Source organism: Capra hircus, chromosome 17 (genome assembly GCF_001704415.2).
Source record: "Capra hircus breed San Clemente chromosome 17, ASM170441v1, whole genome shotgun sequence".
NCBI lineage: Eukaryota > Metazoa > Chordata > Mammalia > Artiodactyla > Bovidae > Capra > Capra hircus.
The window spans coordinates 30,659,009-30,680,411 of record NC_030824.1 but is presented as its reverse complement, the minus strand read 5'-3'; the positions used below and the strand labels follow the sequence as shown (position 1 = coordinate 30,680,411).

At 39.1% G+C, this 21,403-nt stretch overlaps 1 protein-coding gene across 1 annotated transcript in view; it reads right to left on the bottom strand.

Moving 5' to 3' along the window:
* The window catches only part of RXFP1 (relaxin/insulin like family peptide receptor 1), a 116,368-nt gene that overhangs the window by 51,530 nt on the left and 43,435 nt on the right, over positions 1–21,403 (bottom strand). Inside the window, exons 3-4 of the mRNA XM_013970550.2 lie at positions 8,137–8,238; positions 3,916–4,021 (exon numbers count right to left, since the gene is read on the bottom strand). Coding sequence (XP_013826004.2) covers positions 3,916–4,021; positions 8,137–8,238 — 208 coding nt within the window. The remainder of the gene's footprint in view (positions 1–3,915; positions 4,022–8,136; positions 8,239–21,403) is intronic.

The following is a 21,403-nucleotide window of genomic DNA, read 5'->3' as shown; positions in this document are numbered from 1 at the left end:
TTCCTTATATCAGCTAATTGAAAATCCCTTTTCTACTAAGAGTTCTCACTTGGCTTAGAGCTTCAATTCTGCTTTATATCCTGTTTAAATGTTTGTGTTGTGTAAAGATTAACTGCTAAATGTTTGGGTTTGATTTAAAGTTATTGATGAAAGTTTAGTGTGCTTCCAAAAGTGTGTTCATTCATTCATTTTCTCAACAAACCTGGGTCGAATGCCTTCCATTGTACTTTGGAAAAAAGATAATATCCCTGTCCTGGATAAGCTTATACTCTATTTGGATGACAAATAACATACTTTATTAAATAAAGATTCTTCTTTGGACAATAGCTCAGGACTATTTTTTATTGCAATGATTTACTTGTAAATTCAACTCAAAAACACTGTTTAGAGCTTATTGTACTTGCTATGGACTTGGACGTTATATAGAAAAACCACATTGTAGGGCCCCCATGGAGCTTATGGTAGTCTCCTTTTTCTGGTGGCGATTAGGACCCCAACCACTATGGCATGAGGGAGAACATTTGATACACTTAAAGGAGATATAAATGAGGTTCTACGGGAGAACCCAAGAGGAAGAGGCTAATTGCTCCTAAGAGAGAGGATGACTCTAGAAGGAGGGGCAGCTCCTTTAAGGACTCCTGAATAATGTTTCTTAAGAAGTTAAGTTTTTTATTAATAGTGTCTAGAACTTATAGACTACTTCTTTCTAATGATGCAGAATATTTCACAAGTTGCATTCTCTGTATTTTTATAGTACCCTACTGAGATAAAAAGAGGTAGGTGTTAATTCTCTCACTTTACAGGATAGACCAAAATACTTTTTAATATAGTAGAGCCTTGTATTTTAAAACTTGATATTAATGAAATATTATAGACATGAATTCCTGAGCTTGACTCCTACATTTCCAAATGCCTGTTGGCAATTTCCATGGAGTGATCTTTAATCTACCATTGAAAAAACAGCTAAATTGAAGTTCTAATCTTCCCCACTAACTGTCACCAAGTCTCCCCTATTGCCCTGTTACTCAGGACGGAAGCCTTGGAGTCACCCTGACTCCTTGCTTCTCTCTTGTTTTCTGTACCCAATCATTCATGAAGATCAGACTCCATTCTAGACGCAGATGTAGGGAACGGATGTGCGAACATGCGAGCGGGGGGAGATTGGGATTGACATATACACACTCCCGTGTATGAAGTAAATAACTGGTGGGAAGCTGCCGTGTAGTGCAGGGAACTCGACTTGGTGCTATGTGATGACCTAGAAGGCTAGGATGGGGAGAGGGAGGGAGGCTCTCGAGGGAGGGGATATATGTATACATATAACTGATTCACTTTGTTGTATAGCAGAAACTAACACAAAACTATGGGCTTTCCAGGTGGTGCTAGTGGTAAAGAACCCGCCCGCCAATGCAGGTTAGAGGTAAGACATGCCGGTTCTATCCCTGGGTGGAGAAGATCCCCCAGAGAAGGGAATGGCAATTCACTCCAGTATTCTTGCCTGGAGAATCCCATGGACAGAGGAACCTGGCAGGCTACAGTTCATAGGGTTGCACAGAGTCAGACATGACTGGAATACTTAGCACACAGCACACAACATAACACTGTAAAGCAACTATGCCTCAATTTTAAAAATACAATATTGTAAAGTAATTAACCTCCAATTAAAATAAATACATTTATATTAAAAAAAGGTCTGATTCCAATTTTTTCTTTATATCAAGGGTTGGAAATTGGCAGTTCATAGGTCTGTATACATCTCTTTATAAACATCTATATGTTTGGATGCATGTGTATATGTATTTTGAGCCAGGATAGCCATTTCTAAGTTGAATTAGAATGCCTTAAGGGGCACTTACACTCTCTTCTTAGTCACTGCTATATCTACTTCCATTCCTCCAGCCCTCTTCCTCTTTTTCTTTTTACAAAAATTAATTAAACTGTTGAAAGATATATTCAAATTCTACTTGGGGAAAAAGAAAAGATGAGATTAGCAACATGAGGGTATTCATTGATTTGGATTTGCTAGCATTTCCATACAAGCAGTATTAGTGATAATTTTTTTCTTTAAAACTAGAAGAAACTCATCATAAATTTTTATACCTAGGTGTTCTAGTCATAATTTAAATCACAGAAACTCTCCCCAGGACCTCAGACATTTTTTTGAGGGGGATATCTTTTTTCTGGCAGGACTAATTACTATGAAAATAGCTATGATGAGTCTAGGGTGAGACTGAATGCTGTCCTTAGTATATGGGAAAATGTCACCTCTTTTGGAGAACAGATCTTTGTGGCTTAACCTTTTCTCAGCTCATTGACAAATTGGGTAAGCTCCCCAGATTCTGTTAATTTGATTATACCTTTGTGTACGGGAACACTGAGCTGGAGTTCTTCCCTGTTCCTTGAATATGTCAAGCATATAAGTTGCAGTGTTACATGGTTTGGATTGAAAAGGGCAGGACTTGCCAACATTTATCACCTTAAGAATTGCTCCTATCTCATCAGCAGCAGTAGCATCCACATATATACAAAAGTCAGAGCTGTAAGACACTAAGACACCTGTATGAAAACAAAAACTCAGGAGAAATATTGGATTAAAATGTCTATCCTTTGCTAATTTCTTTTAAAAATTCAGCCAAATGTGTGTGTTTGTGTTGCTGAAGTTTGTTGAATTCAAATTAGGACTGGATCAATAAGTTGTTTATTATCAGCATAATTTTCTTTTACATGGCTAAGTATGAGTTATTTAGGGAAAAAAATGAACATTAAGTCTCTGGGTCAAGTGTGACTCAGAAGAGTTAGATTTTAAATGTGAAGTGATGGAATATTTTATCCAGTTTATTTTGTTGTTGTTGTTCAGCAGCCCAGTCGTGTTCAACTGTTTACAACTGCAGCACGCCAGGCCTCCCTGTCCCTGACCATCTCCCAGAGTTTGCCCAAGTTCATGTTCATTGCATTGGTGATGCCATCCAGGCATCTCATCATCTGATGCCCTCTCCTCTTTCTGCACTCAATCTTTCCCAGCATTGGGACTTTTCCAACGAGTCGTCTGTTTGCATCAGATGACCAAAATACTGGAGCTTCAGCTTCAGCCTCTGTCCTTCCAGTGAATATTCAGGGTTGATCTCCCTTAAGATTGACTAGTTTGATCTCCTTGCTGTCCAGGGGACTTTCAGGAGTCTTCTCCAGCACTGAAGTTCAAAGACATCAAAATTCTTTGGCGTTCTGCCTTCTTTATGGTCCAACTCGCACAGTCATACGTGACCACTGGGAAGACCCTAGCCTTGATATATGGACCTTTGTCGGCAGAGTACTGTCTCTGCTTTTCAACACATTGTCTAGATTTGTCATCACTTTCCTGTCAGAAGCAATAGTCCTCTGATTTCATGGCTGCAGTCACCATCTGCAGTGGTTTTGGAGCTCAGGAAGAGGAAATCTGTCGCTACTTCCACCTTTTCCCCTCCTATTTGCCATGAAGTAATGGGGTTGCATGCCAATTTATTTTACTTGCTTTATATTTTTATTTATACATGAGTGTATTAAAATTTATTTCTAATAATTAAAAAATTGACTCTTTTAATGTGTCAGTTCTGGTGTTAAGAAAGTTTTATATAATAGTTTGATCGTAGCTTTTTTTCTTTAGTAGCACATACACTTGATGGCATCTTTTGTTTAGATACAACATAGTGATACTAAATACTTTGTAAGATTGTTATGAGGGACTGAATAAGTGAGTACAGAGAATAACTTAGAGTAGGATTTATCATTTAATAAATACAAATAAATATCAGCAATCATTATAATGACCAAGGAACAATGATATCATCTTGAATGACAATGCATTATTACGCCTTAATTATGATACAGTTTTACAGGTGTTATACTGGCTGTCAGAATGAAACCTTTTTTTCTACTTACATGAAAGTCACATTTGAAGAAACTGATGGAACAGCTCGTAAATTGACCTCATCACACTCGAGCTCTAAACCTTGGCAAATACATTGCAGGGGTGCAGACCCGACCACTGAATAGAGTATATAGCAAGGAGAGGGGATGATGAGGGACCAGGAACAGGAGGGGAATGAATAGAAAGAAACAAAAAACTATGAGAAAATCGTACACAAAAGTGTATTGTGTCTTATGTAAGCAATTTGTGCAAAGCTTTAAATCAAGTTTCCAAAGTTTGCTTTAAACATTAAAATGATATTAGGACCTTAAGATAGGGAAACATACACATTTAACATACCAAGCATTAAAAAAAGTAGCAGCTTGCCTTGTTGGAAAATGAAGTCATCTGCTCTTATTTTATCCTTGGAGAGTAGCTATGTCTAAACGTGACACAACAGTGTGTGATGGGCTTTAATGTTCATTTCAAAGCTGCTACTTAAGAATAAAGTGTTCCTTTCAATGGAATACTAAGCTGTTTTTAACTAACAAGAAAAAGAACTTAACTATGAACTATAGTGCTGGTAGATTTTCTTATTAAATTCAGGAACTCTTCAAAGGACTCCTTTTGATTTATATAGGATTGCAAGGATGCCTACTGCTTCACTTAAGGAACTGAACATTTTTTATGCATAGCTATTCTGTTCTCACTGATCGGAGTTGGAAAGAGAGGGAAAATGGGATGTATGCCTTCGGCTACCTTGTGGGTTCCCGATATTGCTAGGGTTTATTAGAGATTTGGGGTGGTGTGTTCATATAGCTAAATGGGAGTATTATTCAGTGTCACAGATACTGTCCGATCCCTGACTTGATGAAGAATGGATGACGCCTCATCAAGAGCAGTGGGGCATATTCTCTTTTACGTTTACTTTGAAACCGTGCACTTAGAGCAGAGCTTATAGACTTTACCTACAGAAGCAGGCAAAGCAGGTACCGATCGCATCTTGGAGTCCCTGTGGGACAGCTTCTCCTAACTGTTGCCCTATTACCACAGGAACATGTGTGGCCAAGTCAACCAACTTCCTCAAAGAAACCAGAAAGACAATACTTTTTATATAATTACCTATTTAAAAACAGTAATACTTAAAAACATTTAAATCATTATAGAACAGACAAAACTTCTTGTGAGAACTTTCTGTTTGCAGACTTTTAGTCTAGAACCTTTACAGGAAAGTCTCTGGAGAGTGGAAAAGCATCTTCATGGCAAAGAAGACTTTCTGGTGGTGAAGATGGTGGACGATGGTGGGAAATTTGCACAGTGAGCTCCAGCCTTGGAAACAGCCAGGTATTCCTTTGCTCAGATATGTGGCCTTGGGTGTTTTTTGTCTCCTTCCAAACAACTCTGTAGATTCCCTACAGAATCCTGAGAGCTTACAATCGTAATTTAGGTTTTGTGTGTTTTGTCAGCAGAGTCTGTGCCAAGAAGTTTTGAACAGTCTTATGGTTGTAAGTGACCATTTTGGCAAAGGATCCCTAAAAATTAATTCTATCTAAATTCCTGTGCTAACGTGTGTATTGTTGGGAGAGGACAGGGAGCTTTTGGAGGGGAGATGAAGGGCCTGAGAAGTTGGTACAAAGGGTAAAAATAGAAGGTAGAGAAGATAGCATTAATCTGGTGTTTTTTTTTTCTATTCTTATAGGCTGAGTTAAGATTGATAATTCATATGTGTTGATAAGGAAAGTGAAAAAATAGCACCTAAATATCCTACCAGGAAAGAAGGATGAAGCAAATTATGTCACTTAAAAATTTATGGTGTTTGGAAAGATTCGTAATATGAATACCTGACTATGCTAAAATGCTACCTGAAAATATGACAAGAATGATTGCACTGAAAGTTTCAACTATACTAAAATAAAAAGAAAGATGAGTCATGAACCAGCAAGTTAATGCTGGTGGCTTCTGAGAGGTGAAATTATGGCTAAGTAAATAATTTTTTCCAAATCTCTATACTTTCCATATTCCTCAAATTTAAACTTTATAAATATGTTTGTTATGATGGATATGTTTTCTGTGATATTTTTCTTGAGAGGTGACTGTATAAACATGAGTTCCTCACATTCATCCAGTCATAAAGTATTATAAGCCAGTTAAATTTCTCAGTTAAGTTTCCAATAAATACTTATTATAATAAAATTGAATAAAGTGATACAGTAGGAACCTTAATTTAAATTTCGCCCCCTAATTTTACAGTACGCTTTCTATTTAATTTTTACACTGGTTTTAAGTTTGAAAGAAGATACTGAATTTTAAATTACCACCCCACCCCTATCTTTCTTGAAAATTCTAATTAAAAATTATATATTTGCTCATTTCTAAGAACAGATAAAAAATTGCCTTTGTACTTTTTGAAGCATCACTCTTTGTGTAGCTGCATTTCTCTTATATAAGAATACTTAGGGAACATTTCTCCCAGAGCTTATCATCTGGCAAAAAATTTATTTCTCTTGCTGACTTGATCTGTTTTCCCCATTTGTTTGTTTTTGCCTTATAGACCAAACTATGAAAGTTATGCAACCCATTATTTTCCCTCTTTGACCTAATAACTACAAAATTAAGAACTAGGTAGTAAATTTTCTTATATAATTTTTCTTCTCTATCCTATTTACCATGGAATTTTTGTCTTTTATGTGATGTTAATGGGTTAAGTCTGTTCATAGCCATATTTATTTTTATTGAAAATTGCCTAAATCCTTTTGGGAATAATGTAAAATATAAAGAGATTCAATTAACATTTAAGAAATGAAAAGGATATAGAATGAATCAAAAGAGAAAAATAAAAATGATATTTTGAGGCTGTATGGCTTAATCCATTAGTTTTACACTTGATATTAGTAGTCAAATTATACCTGTTAACTTTTTCCTTTTCCAAAAGCTTTCAGCTTTTTCACAATCAAGTAATTTGATCTCTCTCTCTATATATATTTTGGCTGCACCATGCAGCCTGCAAGATCTTGGTTTCTTAACCATAGATTAGTTCCCTAACCCTAATCGAAACTATCCTCCCTGAAGTGCAAGTGCAGAGTCTTAGACACTGAACCAAGAGAGTTCCATGGTCTCCATATTTTGACAAGAAGACAACAAGTGGTTGAGGTAGACTGCTGAGTGACCTGTGAGATTAACAGGAGGGATTATATCCACTCAAAGTGGGGATTGTTAGCAGTTTTTATGAGTTTTATTTGAGCAGTAAAGGCAAAAAATATTTTTTAAAAATTAAAAAGCTGCACTTTACAATTTGTGGTAGAACATAAAGTGGAGAATGTAGTAAAGGATTCTTTTCCCTAAGCCCTTCCTTTTAACCAAGGTTTTGAAAGCTCTGATTGAAATTACAACTTTAAGGTACACATTTATATGTGAATAATTTATCAGAATAAACCCAATTTATTTAAAAAGAATTATGTATATGGATCTTCCTGATTTTAGAAATTATAGAGTTTATCCTCAATATTATACCCTCCTACAATCCTTTCCATGGTTTTTGTAAGCTTTTGTTATGTGACCAAATGTGGAGTATAACAAATAAGGCTTTTTTGGTAGCTGTAAAGTATGACTTCTGGGCTTCCCTGGTGGCTCAGAGGTTAAAGCATCTGCCTCTAATATGGGAGACCTGGATTCGATCCCTGGGTTCGATCCCTGGGTCGGGAAGATCCCCTAGAGAAGGAAATGGCAACCCACTCCAGTATTCTTGCCTGGAGAATCCCATGGACGGAGGAGCCTGGTGGGCTACAGTCCATGGGGTCGCAAAGGGTCGGACACGACTGAGCGACTTAACTTAACTAACATAACTTAAAGTATGACTTAGACCCCAGAAGCTTTTTCACTTACAAATGTTAAAATCCCAACAGCTTCTCTGCTCTTCTTTCCATTTCCTTTAAATTGGAGTTGCTTTTATATCAGAGTTTACAGTGACTGTGAAAAGGGGACATGTAAAATAGAAGCCCCAATGCACTGATGTTAATTTTGTTCACATCAATACCTAGCATGATTTAATCCTGTTGCACTTATGATCCCTGAGTCATTGAAAAATAAAATTCTCAATTTTAGGTAGTATGTCTAATAGAAAATTATAATTTTGCAAATAGAAAACTACAATTAACTTTATACAAATATTAAAAACACATTGTATCCAACTTTTAAGAACATGGTATCTTACTATAAGCCCAAGACAAGGATGCTCAGCCCTTCTAACTACTTACAGCATTCAGATGTTTCTGCCACAATACTGGGATACAAGGAAGTCATTTTGTAGTTATTGCCATAATATCTGTCAAATTGTGTAGACCATCCATTGATGTCTCCTAAAATAAAGATCAGAGAACAGAAAGCTTCAAGAATAAAAATATTCTGGAGTGTTGGGAAAAACAGGCTTTTTCTTTTTAAGATAATTTAATGACCTTTTGGAAACAGAATCTAAAAAATGTAGATATATATGTATATGCATATATATATATGGATGGCATCACCGACTTGATGGTCATGGGTTTGGGTGGACTCTGGGTGTTGGTGATGGCCAGGGAGGCTTGGCGTGCTGCGGTTCATGGGGTTGCAAAGAGTCTGACATGACTGAGCAACTGAACTGAACTGATATATACACATATCCAGGGCTTCCCTGGTGACTCAGATGGTAAAGAATTTGCCTGTACACAACTAAATTGCTTTGCTGTGCAGCATAAACTAATGAGACATTGTAAATCATCTACACTCCAATAAAGATTGATTTAAAAAAGAAATGAGTGATCGACAAACAGAGAAAGATCATCTGGGAGCTTGTCAACAAGGAGAATTTCTGTCCCCTCACCTAGAGATCCTGATTTCACAGGTCCCCTAATCTGTGGTTTCAATAGGCCCTAGAGGTGATTCTTCACCAAGCAGTGTTTGAGCCACACATTTGTAACTTAATATTGGAGTAAAGTTGATTTACAATGTAGTGTTAGATTCACGTGTACAGCAAAGTGATTCAGTTATACATACACATATATCTTTCCTTTTTCAAATTCTTTTCCCATTTAGGTTTTTACGGAGTATTGAACAGTTTCATGTGCTATAAGTACTTGTGAATTATCTCTTTTAAACATAACTGTAACAAACAGTACTTTAGATGTACTGAAACACAGCACACTGTTCTTAGCATCTTCATTTTAACTTCCCTCAGTTTCTTCAGTCATGTTAGACTGATGTTGGAGATGGACGGCCATAGTTGTTAAATAGAAAAAGGAAAAATAACATGACCAGCATGATCTCGTTCTTTTTTTAAGGCACTGTGGTATCATGGATAGTGTTGAGTGATTATCCTCTGAATGCTTACATATTTTCTCATCCATTTTTTCTGATTTTGATATGAAACTCTTGTCTCATTAAAAAAAATGAGACCAAAAATAGTAAAAAAAAAAAATCTTCATTTGGTGGGAGGGAAAAAATAATTTTTCCTCACGAAATTCCTCATGAACTCGCAATTATTTTTGAACCAGAGACCATGAGGCTAGTCATGAGATGGAAAGGAAGTGAGCTGGGGTGCAGGAGCAGCTTCTCTGTACCATCTGCAAAGGGTACCAGCCTTATGCCATTGCAGGTTGGGGATGGGTTTTAAGGGGATCCTTCCCAAAGGTACCAAGCTTTTTTCAGGATGCTGTTGGGACTCTTTAAGGATGCATAAACATAAATAAGAGACCCAAGTTCAATCCCTGAATGGGAGAAAGGAATGGTTATCCACTCCAGTATTCTTGCCTGGAAAATTCCAAGGACAGAGGAACCTGGGGTTGCAAAGAGTCAGACATGACTGAGGGACTAACACTAACTTTCAAACATATAGACAGGTGATAGAAGTGATAAAAGTTTATCTTATGTAAGTTAGGATTAAATTTAAGTCTGGCATCTATTTTATAAGTTATTTCTGCTGTGTATGCATAATTCAAACCTGAGATTGAGTCCAGATAGCGCAACTTTGCCTGGATTTGGTGAACCTAACCTCATCCATGGTTTTCCTTCTAATCAGAAGACTTCCAAATTACATTTCCAGCCTGCACTTTATCTTGTATAACATGGAGCCCGCTCACTACAAGCACCTAGAACACAACATTCACCAAATGGAACTCATCATCTTTCTCTATATAATCTTACTATTTCTCCTAAATTTTCTGGATTGGTGAATGGTCTGCTCAAATCAGAAATTTTTTTGAATGTGCTCTTATCCAGTTAAATATAATTTGTACAATTTTCCTCTATCTCTAGGTTATTTTCTTATTTTCCATGGCTCATTAACTCTTTCATGAAGATTACATTTGGGAAAGGGAAGGTATTTTAACATAAGTGTTATGTATGCTTGTAAAATCAGGCTTCCTTTTAAAGTTTCACTAAAAATAGATTGGAAAGAAGAGATGCTATTTAAAGATTGTATTTATAGCTGTTTCCATTCTTTAGTATTATTTATTAGTTTGAACATTTCTTTATTATGAAGGATTTCAAAATAAACATAAGTAGCAAGGCAGTATAATGATATCCCAATGATATTTTTATGATATCTCAGTGATATCATTATGATATCTCAGAAGGAGACGATTGAGGGACCTCAAGTTTACCATCTGCAGACATCAGCTTGAGACTCCAACTGAGTGCCAGTAATTGGATAGACAAAAGATACACCCCAGAAACAGCAAACCAAGGAATCAGGTCAAAATGCCAAGCTGACCCTTCACATGGTGAGCAGAGTAACAGGAGGAAGGGAAGGAAACTTGAAAGACTGAGTTTGTTCAGGTGAGTAGAGATGGTAGCTTGTTGTGACTGTGAAGATTTAATGCATCCTTTTTTTTTTTTTTTTTTTTTCTCTCCCACCATTCAGTTTAGAATGCTTTCTCATTCTTCAGAAGCTGGTAACTTAGTTCTATATTTTCCAGACTCCAAGTAGTTCAGTTATTACCGATATGTTTCTACCAGTGGGATGCACCCACGCGACACTGGAAGTTTGTAGACTCCATCTTGTGGGTACCTATTGCAGGTGGGACAGTCACCATGGTCCCAGCTTCCTGGGTAAAGAGCTGATGAGCCATAGTGGATGCTTCTTAATCTTGGGCTTGAAAGTATAGTAGTGTTTTCCCCACTCCTGCTTCTATATTCTTTATAATGATTCTATAAACACATTCTTCTCTGTGTGAAACCTCTTTTTTTTCTTAAGCCTCTCAAACTCCAGAGTGGTTTCTGTTTTCTCCTCCCAGAAGGGGTTGCAGATAACAGTTTCAAGGATAATAACATTGTATTGGTTATCTGACCTGAATGGTTTTGAAGATAACAACAGTCCTATTACTATTAGAAAATTGTACTCTCACGGTCTATGGCACACTGTGGCAAAAAATGTTTAAATGATCACTTATGGCTTCCTGGACTGTGTGCCTCTTTAAAAGATAAACTCTGGCAAAGCAGTTGCTATGGAAACTCATCAGAATGAAAATGAGAAACGTCAAGTGTTGTGGAATGAAATGACTATGAGGATAGCCCTGGAGAGATTAAAGAGAGAAAATGACAATCTCAGGGTATGATGTCATCAGCTCAAGAAGGTTCAGAGAACCAGGGAGCTGCTGTAACTACCCTAAGATAACCTTTTATCTTTTGGGACCTTAGGACTCAGATAGGACTCAAATCTAATGGGTTGCTAAGGTTACAACATTAGCTGAATTCACATTTTGTCGTTTCTTTTATTTATTTATTTATTTTTGATTGCTCTAGGTCTTTGTTGCTGTGCACAGGCTTTTCTCTAGTTGTGATGTGTGAGCTTCTCATTGCAGTGGCTTCCCTCATTGCAGAGCACACACTGTAGGGTGTGTGGGCTTCAGTAATTATGGCACATGGGCTTAGAAGTTGTGGTTCTCTGGTTCTAGAGCAGAAGCTCAATATTTGATTCATGGGTTTAGCTTCTCTGTGGTATGTGGGACCTTCCCAGATCAGGGATCGAACTCACGTCTCCTGTGTTGGCAGGCGGATTCTTTACCACTGAGCCACAAGGGAAGCCCTTGTCCTATCTTTAAAGTGAACACTAGGACTCTGATTTGGAAAGAGAGGGACCCTGGGAATTGTAGTGAGACATTTGAGCATGTTCAATTGAATTTGCAGTCCCCTAAAATCCCCATCCCACTGAATCTCCCTGGCCAGCATAAGCAGCTGCCTTCTCCTGTCTGATGAGGTTATTTGTTTGTTGGAGGCTTGCTAGTTATTTTCAGTTCAGTTCAGTCGCTTAGTCGTGTCTGACTCTTTGGACCCCATGGACTGCAGCACACCAGGCCCCTCTGTCCATCACCAACTCCTGGAGCTTGCTCAAATTCCTGTCCATCAAGTCGGTGATGACATCCAACCATCTCATCCTCTGTCGTCCCCTTCTCCTCCTGCCTTCAATCTTTCCCAGCATCAGGGTCTTTTCCAATGAGTCAGTTCTTTGCATCAGGTGGCCAAAGTATTGGAGTTTCAGCTTCAGCATCAGTCCTTCCAATGAATATTTAGGACTGATCTCCTTTAGGATGGATTGGTTGTATCTTCTTGCAGTCCAAGGGATTCTCAAGAGTCTTTTCCAACACCACAGTTCAAAAGCATCAATTCTTCGGCACTCAGCTTTCTTTATAGTCCACCTCTCACATCCATATATGACTACTGGAAAAATCATAGCCTTGACTAGATGGACCTTTGTTGGCAAAGTAATGTCTCTGCTTTTTAATATTCTGTCTAGGTTGGTCACAGCACTTCTTCCAAGGAGCAAGCATCATTTAATTTCATGGCTGCAATCACCATCTGCAGTGATTTTGGAACCCCACCCCAAATAAAGTCTCTCACTGTTTCCATTGTTTTCCCATCTATTTCCCATGGAGTAATGGGACTGGATGCCATGATTTTAGTTTTCTGAATGTTAAATTTTAAGCCAACTTTTTCACTCTTCTCTTTCACTTTCATCAAGAGACTCTTTAGTTCCTCTTCACTTTCTGCCATAGGAGTGGTGTCATCTGCATATCTGAGGTTATTGATATTTCTCCAGGCAATCTTGATTCCAGCTTGTGTTTCATTCAGTCTGGCATTTCACATGATGTACTCTGCATATAAGTTAAATAAGTACAGTGACAATATACAGCCTTGACATACTCCATTCCCAATTTTGAACCAGTCTTGTTGTTCCATGTCCAGTTTTAACTGTCGCTTCTTGACCTGCATACAGATTCCTCAGGAGGCAGGTCAGGTGGTCTGGTATTCCCATCTCTTGAACAATTTTCCACAGTTTGTTGTGATCCACACAAATGTTTTGGTAGTCAATAAAGCAGAAGTAGATGTTTTTTTGGAACTCTCTTGCTTTTCTGATGATTAAACGGATGTTGGCAATTTGATCTCTGGTTCCTCTGCCTTTTCTAAATCCAGTTCGAACATCTGGAAGTTCTTGGTTGAAATACTGTTGAAGCCTGGCTTGGAGGATTTTGAGTATTGCTTTAGTAGCATGTGAAATGAGTGCAATTGTGTGGTAGTTTGAACATTCTTTGGCAGTGCCTTTACTTGAGGAAAATAACTTGCCAGCTTTCCTCAGGCCCCTTTATGACCATGCTTCCTTGTCTCCCAATTCACAGCCCATCCCAGAAGACATGCAGCAGTTGGAGCTAGGAAGAGAAGATTGACATCATAGAAGATCTTGCTCTTTGATAATGGCAGGAAGCTAGGGAATTTGTGTGAACACAGTTTCTGAGAGCACTGCACCAGGAGGAGGGACTCTAGTTGGGGCAAAGTGGGTTAATATGGGTTGCTGAATTCAGTCTGCTAGCTCAAGCTAGAGTTTGCAGATTGCTTATTAAAATGTGAATTCAGTGTTGTCTTGGGTGAAATAAAGTTGAGCAACGGATGTGTATGGATGACAAGTCACTGAAGGGATAGAGTATGAGGGACATGACCGCTGCATTGCAGGGCTGGAATAGACCTGTAGTGGATACTGCAGATTGACCCTCTCAATCTCCATTTGACAATAGCTCTCACTGGTATGTTTTTGCAGAGCAAGGCCTGAGAAGCTTATAGCATTTTACATCTCCATTATAGCCAGAATTTGGGGTGCACTCACACATATTTTGGGCTTCCCTAGTAGCTCAGTTGGATCTGCCTTCAAGGTGGGAGACCTGGGTTCTATCCCTAGGTTGGGAACATCCCCTGGAGAAGGGAAAGGCCACCCATTCCTGTATTCTGGCCTGGAGAATTCCATGGACGGTATAGTCCATGGGGTCGCAAAGAGTCAGGCACGACTGAGCGACTTTCACTTTCACACATAGTTTGGTTGAAGAGAGGTAGTAGTCATTTTCCTGCTTTTCTGTCTAAACAGAGATGTAGTGTTAAGAAGTGGTGGTGACAGTGACAGGGCATTGGGGACGTGACCAGGTGTGTCTCCATCTCTGGATAGTAGAGTTGGTGCTGTGCTCTTGGCTATTTAGGAGCTATCATAGGGCCTTTGCTGATGCCTACGTTTCCAGCCTGTCTGAGAATTTTGTAAGTATCTAATTTCTGTTTGACATACCTTGAGTTTCTTGTATGAGACCTTAATAGATATAGAGACTGATTTAATTTTTGAATTAAAACATGGTTTAAGTGGCACTGGATATTTAACCATTTGGGGGAACTCGGGTGGAATCTCATGAGTGAGACCAAAACAGTGATTTTTTTTTTCTGAACTGATGCACTTCAGTGTGGTTTGGTTCAGTGGGCTCCCTGCAGGAATGGTGGGGATGATCTCCAGCATCTTACTGCATTGCCCATGTGGGTTCTGGGGAGGGGGTCAGGAGCCTTGCAGAATGCTCTGCTCTACTGCACTCCAGAAACGTCTATTTCTTTCCTTGGTTGTCAGGTTTTGAAGTCTATGGCATTGGGTTGTTGCCCTTTCCTGAGTTAGCTGCGTATGATTTTTTAGGCAAGTTTTTACTTTTAAAAACTGAGTTTGTGTCTTTAGATACAAGAAAGGATGATACTGTGAGAAATTTAAATTCTCTGATTTTTTGACAGAGAAATTGAATATTAGCACTTGGCACTAACAGAACTGGCATTTAGCAAGTATGTGCTTTTATTTTATTACTGTATTACTACTGTATTACTACTTTTATTTTATTCTCATGGTATCTCTATTTGGTCATTATTGCCAGGTCCACTTACAGATGGAAAAACTGATTCTGAGAAGTTTAAGTGATCTAAGAAAAAGAAATTATTAAAAGAATTATTAAAACTAACTGAAGGATTAAAATAATAAAATTATTGTAATCATTTCTAAGCCCCAAATATGATTTAGTCAGTTTATATTCTTCTTACAGAAGTTTCAGCTTTTATACGACATTGCCTTGAAATACGTTAACAGTTGCTGTTACCTACTGTTCTCTTGCCTGTTTCACTTCCATTCTACAGGCTCTTACATCAGCACTGTGTGGATTATACAAAAATTCATTTAAATGACAATCAGAACCTATTATTAAATAGCATTTAAGTTCATCATTACTGTTAGCCATGGAATCAATGGAAGTATTGTGAATCGTTAAGGTATAACTGGGTTTCCCAGGCTGTGCTGGTGGTAAAGAACCTGCCTGTCAATGCAAGTTAGATGTAAGAGACGTGAATTCGATCCCTGGGTCGGGAAGATCCCCTGCATGAGGGCACAGCAACACACTACAGTATTCTTGCCTGGAGAATTCCATGGACAGAGGAGCCTGGTGGGCTATTGTCCATGGGGTCGCACAGAGTTTCGACATAACTGAAGTGACTAAGCATGCATGCAAGGTATAACTAAAAAAAATTTTAAAGTAGATTAATTTTCATACTTTGGTGTTGGAGAAGACTCTCGGAGAAGACTCTTGAGAGTCCCTTGGACTGCAGGGAGATCCAACCAGTCCATCGTAAAAGAGATCAGTCCTGGGTGTTCATTGGAAGGACTGATGCTGAAGCTGAAACTCTAATACTGTGGCCACCTGATGCAAAGAACCGACTCATTGGAAAAGACCCTGATGCTGAAGATTGAAGTCAGGAGGGAAAGGGGATAACAGAGGATGAGATGGTTGGATGGCATCACTGACTCAATGGACATGAGTTCGGGTGAACTCCGGGAGTTGGTGATGGACAGGGAGGCCTGGAGTGCTGCGGTTCGTGGGGTCGCAAAGAGTTGGACATGACTGAGCGACTGAACTGACTGACTGAATTTTCATATGTTATTGAATTTTATACATTTATAAATGTTACAAATAAAACACGTGGGTAAGAGAAGTCATTTGGCTCTGGATGTGCCAAGGCACTGATTTTTCTATACAAGAGTTTTTTTGGTATCTATAGCTGGAGGGTGGAAGTCTGAACGACTCAACCTTGCAGGCTGCCGGGGCCTGTCTGGGGCAGGGGAGGCGCTTCCCATGCTCACGGTCCTGTCCTCACCCATCCACCCGGACCTCAGCACACAGCGATGGGACTCAGGCGATGTGACAGGATGGCAGAGCCAGGCTTGCTTCCGCCGGTGGCGTCTCACTGCCGCTAGCCATTCATAAGCCGGGAAGGTCGGATGGCAGCCGGTAGACGTTGCTTTTCCTTTGCTCTGGTTCTTCAGCAGGCCCTATGTTTAACTGAGCTTTTACAAGTGAACTGTTTCAATTTCCGGCATCTTTACCATTAATAGGTGGTGCAGTGCTTCACATCACGGGCATTAGTAGCCTGTCCTAATGCTTTGTCCCTCAGCATCACTTCCTCGCCCTTCTGTCCTAAAGGGGTTCACCAAGAATGGTGTATCTGTAACAGTTTAGTCCAACCAATCTAAGTAATGTAGTGACTTACACTGCTTCTCTGCTCTGTCCCTTTCTAATGCTATCTTTTCTCTCCTTTTCTATCTTATTCTACCTCAACACACACACACACACACACACACACACACACACACACACCCCAGAGAGAGAGAGAGAGAGAGGGAGGGGGAGAGAGAGAGAGAGAGAGAGAGAGAGAGAGAGAGGAGGGAGGGAGGAAGAGAGAGCACAAAAAAGAGAGGAAAAAGAGAAAGAGAGATGATGTGGAATTTGAGAATGCAGAAGGAAACAGGACAAGACGGCTTATATAATATTTCCCCAAGTCAGAGCATATATTTTGTAGGGAGCTCTCTTTTTAAATAGTAACATCGTCAAACAAACAAGCTTTTTCATAATTAACATTTACCTTCCTTCCTGCCTTCCCAAAGCATTTTCTTCTTGCCACCCATTACTTCCTCTCACCAGAAGGCAGGAATAGAAAATGTAGCCAAAATTGCAAGCTTGGAAAGTTAGCATTTTTAAGAAAACAGCTTTTGGCATATATGTTTCTAAATTTTAAATGCTATATCCTTCATATTTTAAGGACGTATGAGACAGTGAGCAGAGTGGTTTTTCATGCTTTAGTTATGATCCCACTGAAATAGATTCTCTGGTGTTTCTTGAAGCATCATGGAGTAAACTGCATGGTACTAAGAGGATACTGTGTTACCGTATATGGTTTCTAGTGTGTGTGGGTAGTGAAATATGAAATCGTTGATCAGACATATATATATTTACTAAAAATAGTTTTTTAAAGCTAAAAACATGTAATGATGCTCTGAATAAAAATGAATGCCATAGACCAAGAAAAACCTGATCTTGCATGCTGCATTAATAAGTATTTATTAATTCAATGAATGAATGAATGAATGAATGAATGGGTCTCTGTCCTGAAAGACACTTCAGAGAAAACTCAGTTTCTCTTACATTATACTAAACTTTGGGAATTGGGGCTCTTAACCAAAACACAGATTTCCAGGCTCCTTTCTCTATTGGAGATTCTAATTTATTTGGTCTGTAAGGTGTGTGGAGGTCTATATTTTCTATCAATGCCTTGGGGGTTCTTGCAGCAAGTTTTGGGAGAACTACATTATGGAATGTTCTCTGATTAGAGCACTTCTCACATTGCAGTGGAGAAGAGTTAGATTTAGCAGTGGAAAAAGCCTGTCAATCAGAATGAGCAGGTTCTTTTTCTTAGTAAAGTTGCTGATTGTTAATAAGGTTAATGCAAGTGGTCTGTAATTTAAGGGCACACTGCTCATATGTCTTGTTACATTTTTTATAATCTGTTTCATTCTGTGACTATTTATATATGTATTTTATCTCATAAGAATATGATAGGAATTAATCTTAGCCTATGTATTTTTATTGCCTCAGTGACTTCTAAGTTACTTTTAATATAGTTAAAATATGACTCTTACTAGCTCTCATAAATTACATAAAACAGTAAATTATTATTTCATCAGCATCAAATATTAGTTACAATTTAGTTTTATGGAAAAGTAGGTGAGGCCCATCAACTTGAATTCTGGAGCATGCATCTCTCTCCTCCACACTCTGATTCCCTGGCATCCTTGATGTCAGGGGTGGGGTGGAGGGGGTGTCAAGAGACGAGGTCTGGAGGGAGATGAGGAAGGTCTACGTTTCTTGAAGGCGCTGCATAATTTGCCACGGTGCTGTATTAGGTTGTCCTCAAACAGTTTTCCAGGATTCTCCTTGAGAAGAAAGTTCTGTGGTTTAATATGCTTGGGAATCCTGTACCCCCACCTGGAATTAATAATTCAGGTTAATGTGATGAAAGGAGAACTCAGGCTCAAAGAAATAACTTTAATTTTGTTGAATCCTTTTATGAAAGTGAAGTGAAAGTGCTAGTTGCTTAGTCATGTCTGACTCTTTACGACCTCACGGACTGTAGCCCACCAGGTTCCTCTGTCCATGGAATTTTCTGAGCAAAAACACTGGAGTCGGTTGCCATTCCCTTCTCCAGGGGATCTTTCCAACCCAGGGATCAAACCCAGGTCTTCTGCATTGCAAACAGATTCTTAACATCTGAGCCAGCAGGGAAGCTGAACCTTTCATAGCGCCATCTTTTAGTAACTTTTGGGAAGTGTTTGCTTTTGTGTTTGCACAAGACATGTCTAGTTGAGTGGTTTTCAGAGAGTGCAGATCCAGGATAAGTAGCTTCAGCGTCACTTGGGAACTTCAAAGAAAAACAAATTCTTGAACCCTACTTGAGGGGCTTTCAATTAGAAACTCTGTAGATGGGGCCCAGGTTTCTGGATTTTAACGAGCCCTCCAGCTGATCTGATGTCTGCTCATGTTTGGAAATCACTGTTCTTGGCTAATAAATCACTTTCAGTAGGTTCTGAATTCAGTAATAAAATTGTCTGCATAGGGAGTTGAGTCATTTCAAAACTTTAAAAGTGTGCTATATACCCAAGATGCAGATTTCTGGGCCCTGCTCCTATGTACTGGGCCAACGTCTCTGGACGTGGAGCTTAGGACTCTGCATTTTTCACCAGCCTGTGGGGTCACCTGTGTTGGATCACACTTTCCAAACCATCCTGTAGGTTTGCAGGGGCCACTCCTGGGTTCCTTTCAAGTAAGGATTTTGAATATTCAAAAGTTGAGGGATCTGTACATCTGTCTTATGAAACTGAAGGCATAAATCCTATTGCCTACAATGTAGTCTTATTGATGAATGGATGAAATAAGTGTTATTTGGTCAGTGATGTCCAGCTCTTCGCGACCCCATGTACTATAGCCAGTCAGGCACCTCTGTCCATGTATTACCCAGGCAAGAATACTGGAGTGGGTAGCCATTCTCTTCTCCAGAGGATCTTCCCAACACAGGGATCGATCTCAGGTCTCCTGCATTGCAGGCATGTTCTTTACCATCTGAGCCACCAGGAAAGCCAGAATAGATGAATAGGTGGTTAGTTCATTCAGTTTAGATTTACGGCAAGTGGAACATTCTTGATTTCATATACTTCCTCAATTCTTAGCACCCATTCTGGGAGACACAGTGGAGTATCTTTTTCTCAGGAAATAATGATCCCTAGAGTAGAGATGTCCTGGGCCGTTAGAATAGACCTTGGGCTATTTAGATCTGAACTTCACCTGGTCAGATAGACCGATTCATCAAAGCAGTAGTGTGAGAGCTCCTTGAATCTGAATGACAATAGTTTGCTGGATGAAATGGGTATGGCTCTTTGTGGGTACCTTTATTTTTAAATTTATTTTAATTGGAGGATAATTGCTTTACAATATTGTGTTGGCTTCTGCCACACAACAACATGAATCCGTCACAAGAACACATATGTCCCCTCCCTTCTGAACCTCCCCTCCACCCCTCACCCCAACCCACCCCTCTAGGTTGCAACAGAGCGCCGAGTTGAGCACTCTGTGCTCACAGAGCAGTTTCCCACTGGCTATCTATTTTACATATTGGGAGGATCCCCTGGAGAAGGGAATGGCAACCCTCTCCAGTATTCTTGCCTGGAGAAGTCCATGGACGGGGGAGCCTGGTGGGCTACAGTCCATGGGGTTGCAGAGAGTTGGACACGACTGAGCGACTAACACATATGCACAATGTATACAAGTCAATGCTACTCTCAGTTCCTCCCACCCTGTCCTTTCTCCCCCAACACCAGATCCATAAGTCTGTTTTCTATGTTTGTATTTCTATTCCTGCCCTCAAATAGGTTCATCAGTACCATTTTTCTAGATCACATCTATATGCATTAATATATGATGTTTGTTTTTCTTCTTCCTGACTTACTTTATTTTGTATAGCAGGCTCTAGGTTCGTCCGCCTCATTATAACTGACTCAAATGTGTTCCTTTTTATTGCTGAGTAATATTCCATTGTATACATGTACTACAACTTCTTTGTCCATTCATCTGCCAGTGAACATCTAGTTGCTTCCATGTTATGGCTATTGTAAATAGTGCTGCCCTGAGCACTGAGGTACATGTGTCTTTTCAATTACGGTTTTCTCAGGGTATATGCCCAGTCGTGGGATTGCTGGGTCATATGGTAGTTTTATTCTTAGTTTTTAAAGGAATCTCCATACAGCCCTCCATAGTGGCTGTATCAATTTACATTCCTACCAACAATACAAGAGGGTTCCCTTTTTGCTGCATCCTCTCCAGCATTTATTCGGTGTAGATTATTTTGGTGATGGCCATTCTAGTGGGTGTGAGGTGATACCTCATGGTAGTTTTGATTTGCATTTCTCTAATAATGGGTAATGCTGAGCATCTTTTCATGTGTTTATTTGCCATCTGTATGTCTTCTACAGAGAAAAGTCTGTTTAGGTCTTCCTCCCACTTTTTGATTGGGTTGTTTGTTTTTCTGATATTGAGATGCATGAACTGCTTGTATGTTTTGAAGATTAGTTCTTTGCCAGTTGTTTCATTTGCAATGGTTTTCTCCCATTCCGAGGGTTGTCTTTTCATCTTGTTTATAGTTTCCTTTTTTATTTTTAAATTAATTTGTTAAGTATAGTTGATTTACAACATTGTGTTAGTTTTAGGCGTATAGCATAGTGAATCAGTGTATACGTATACATATATCCACTCTTTTTAAAGGTTCTTTTCCTAATACAGAGTACTGAGTATAGTTCCCTGTGCTACACAGTAAGTCCTTATTGCTGCTGCT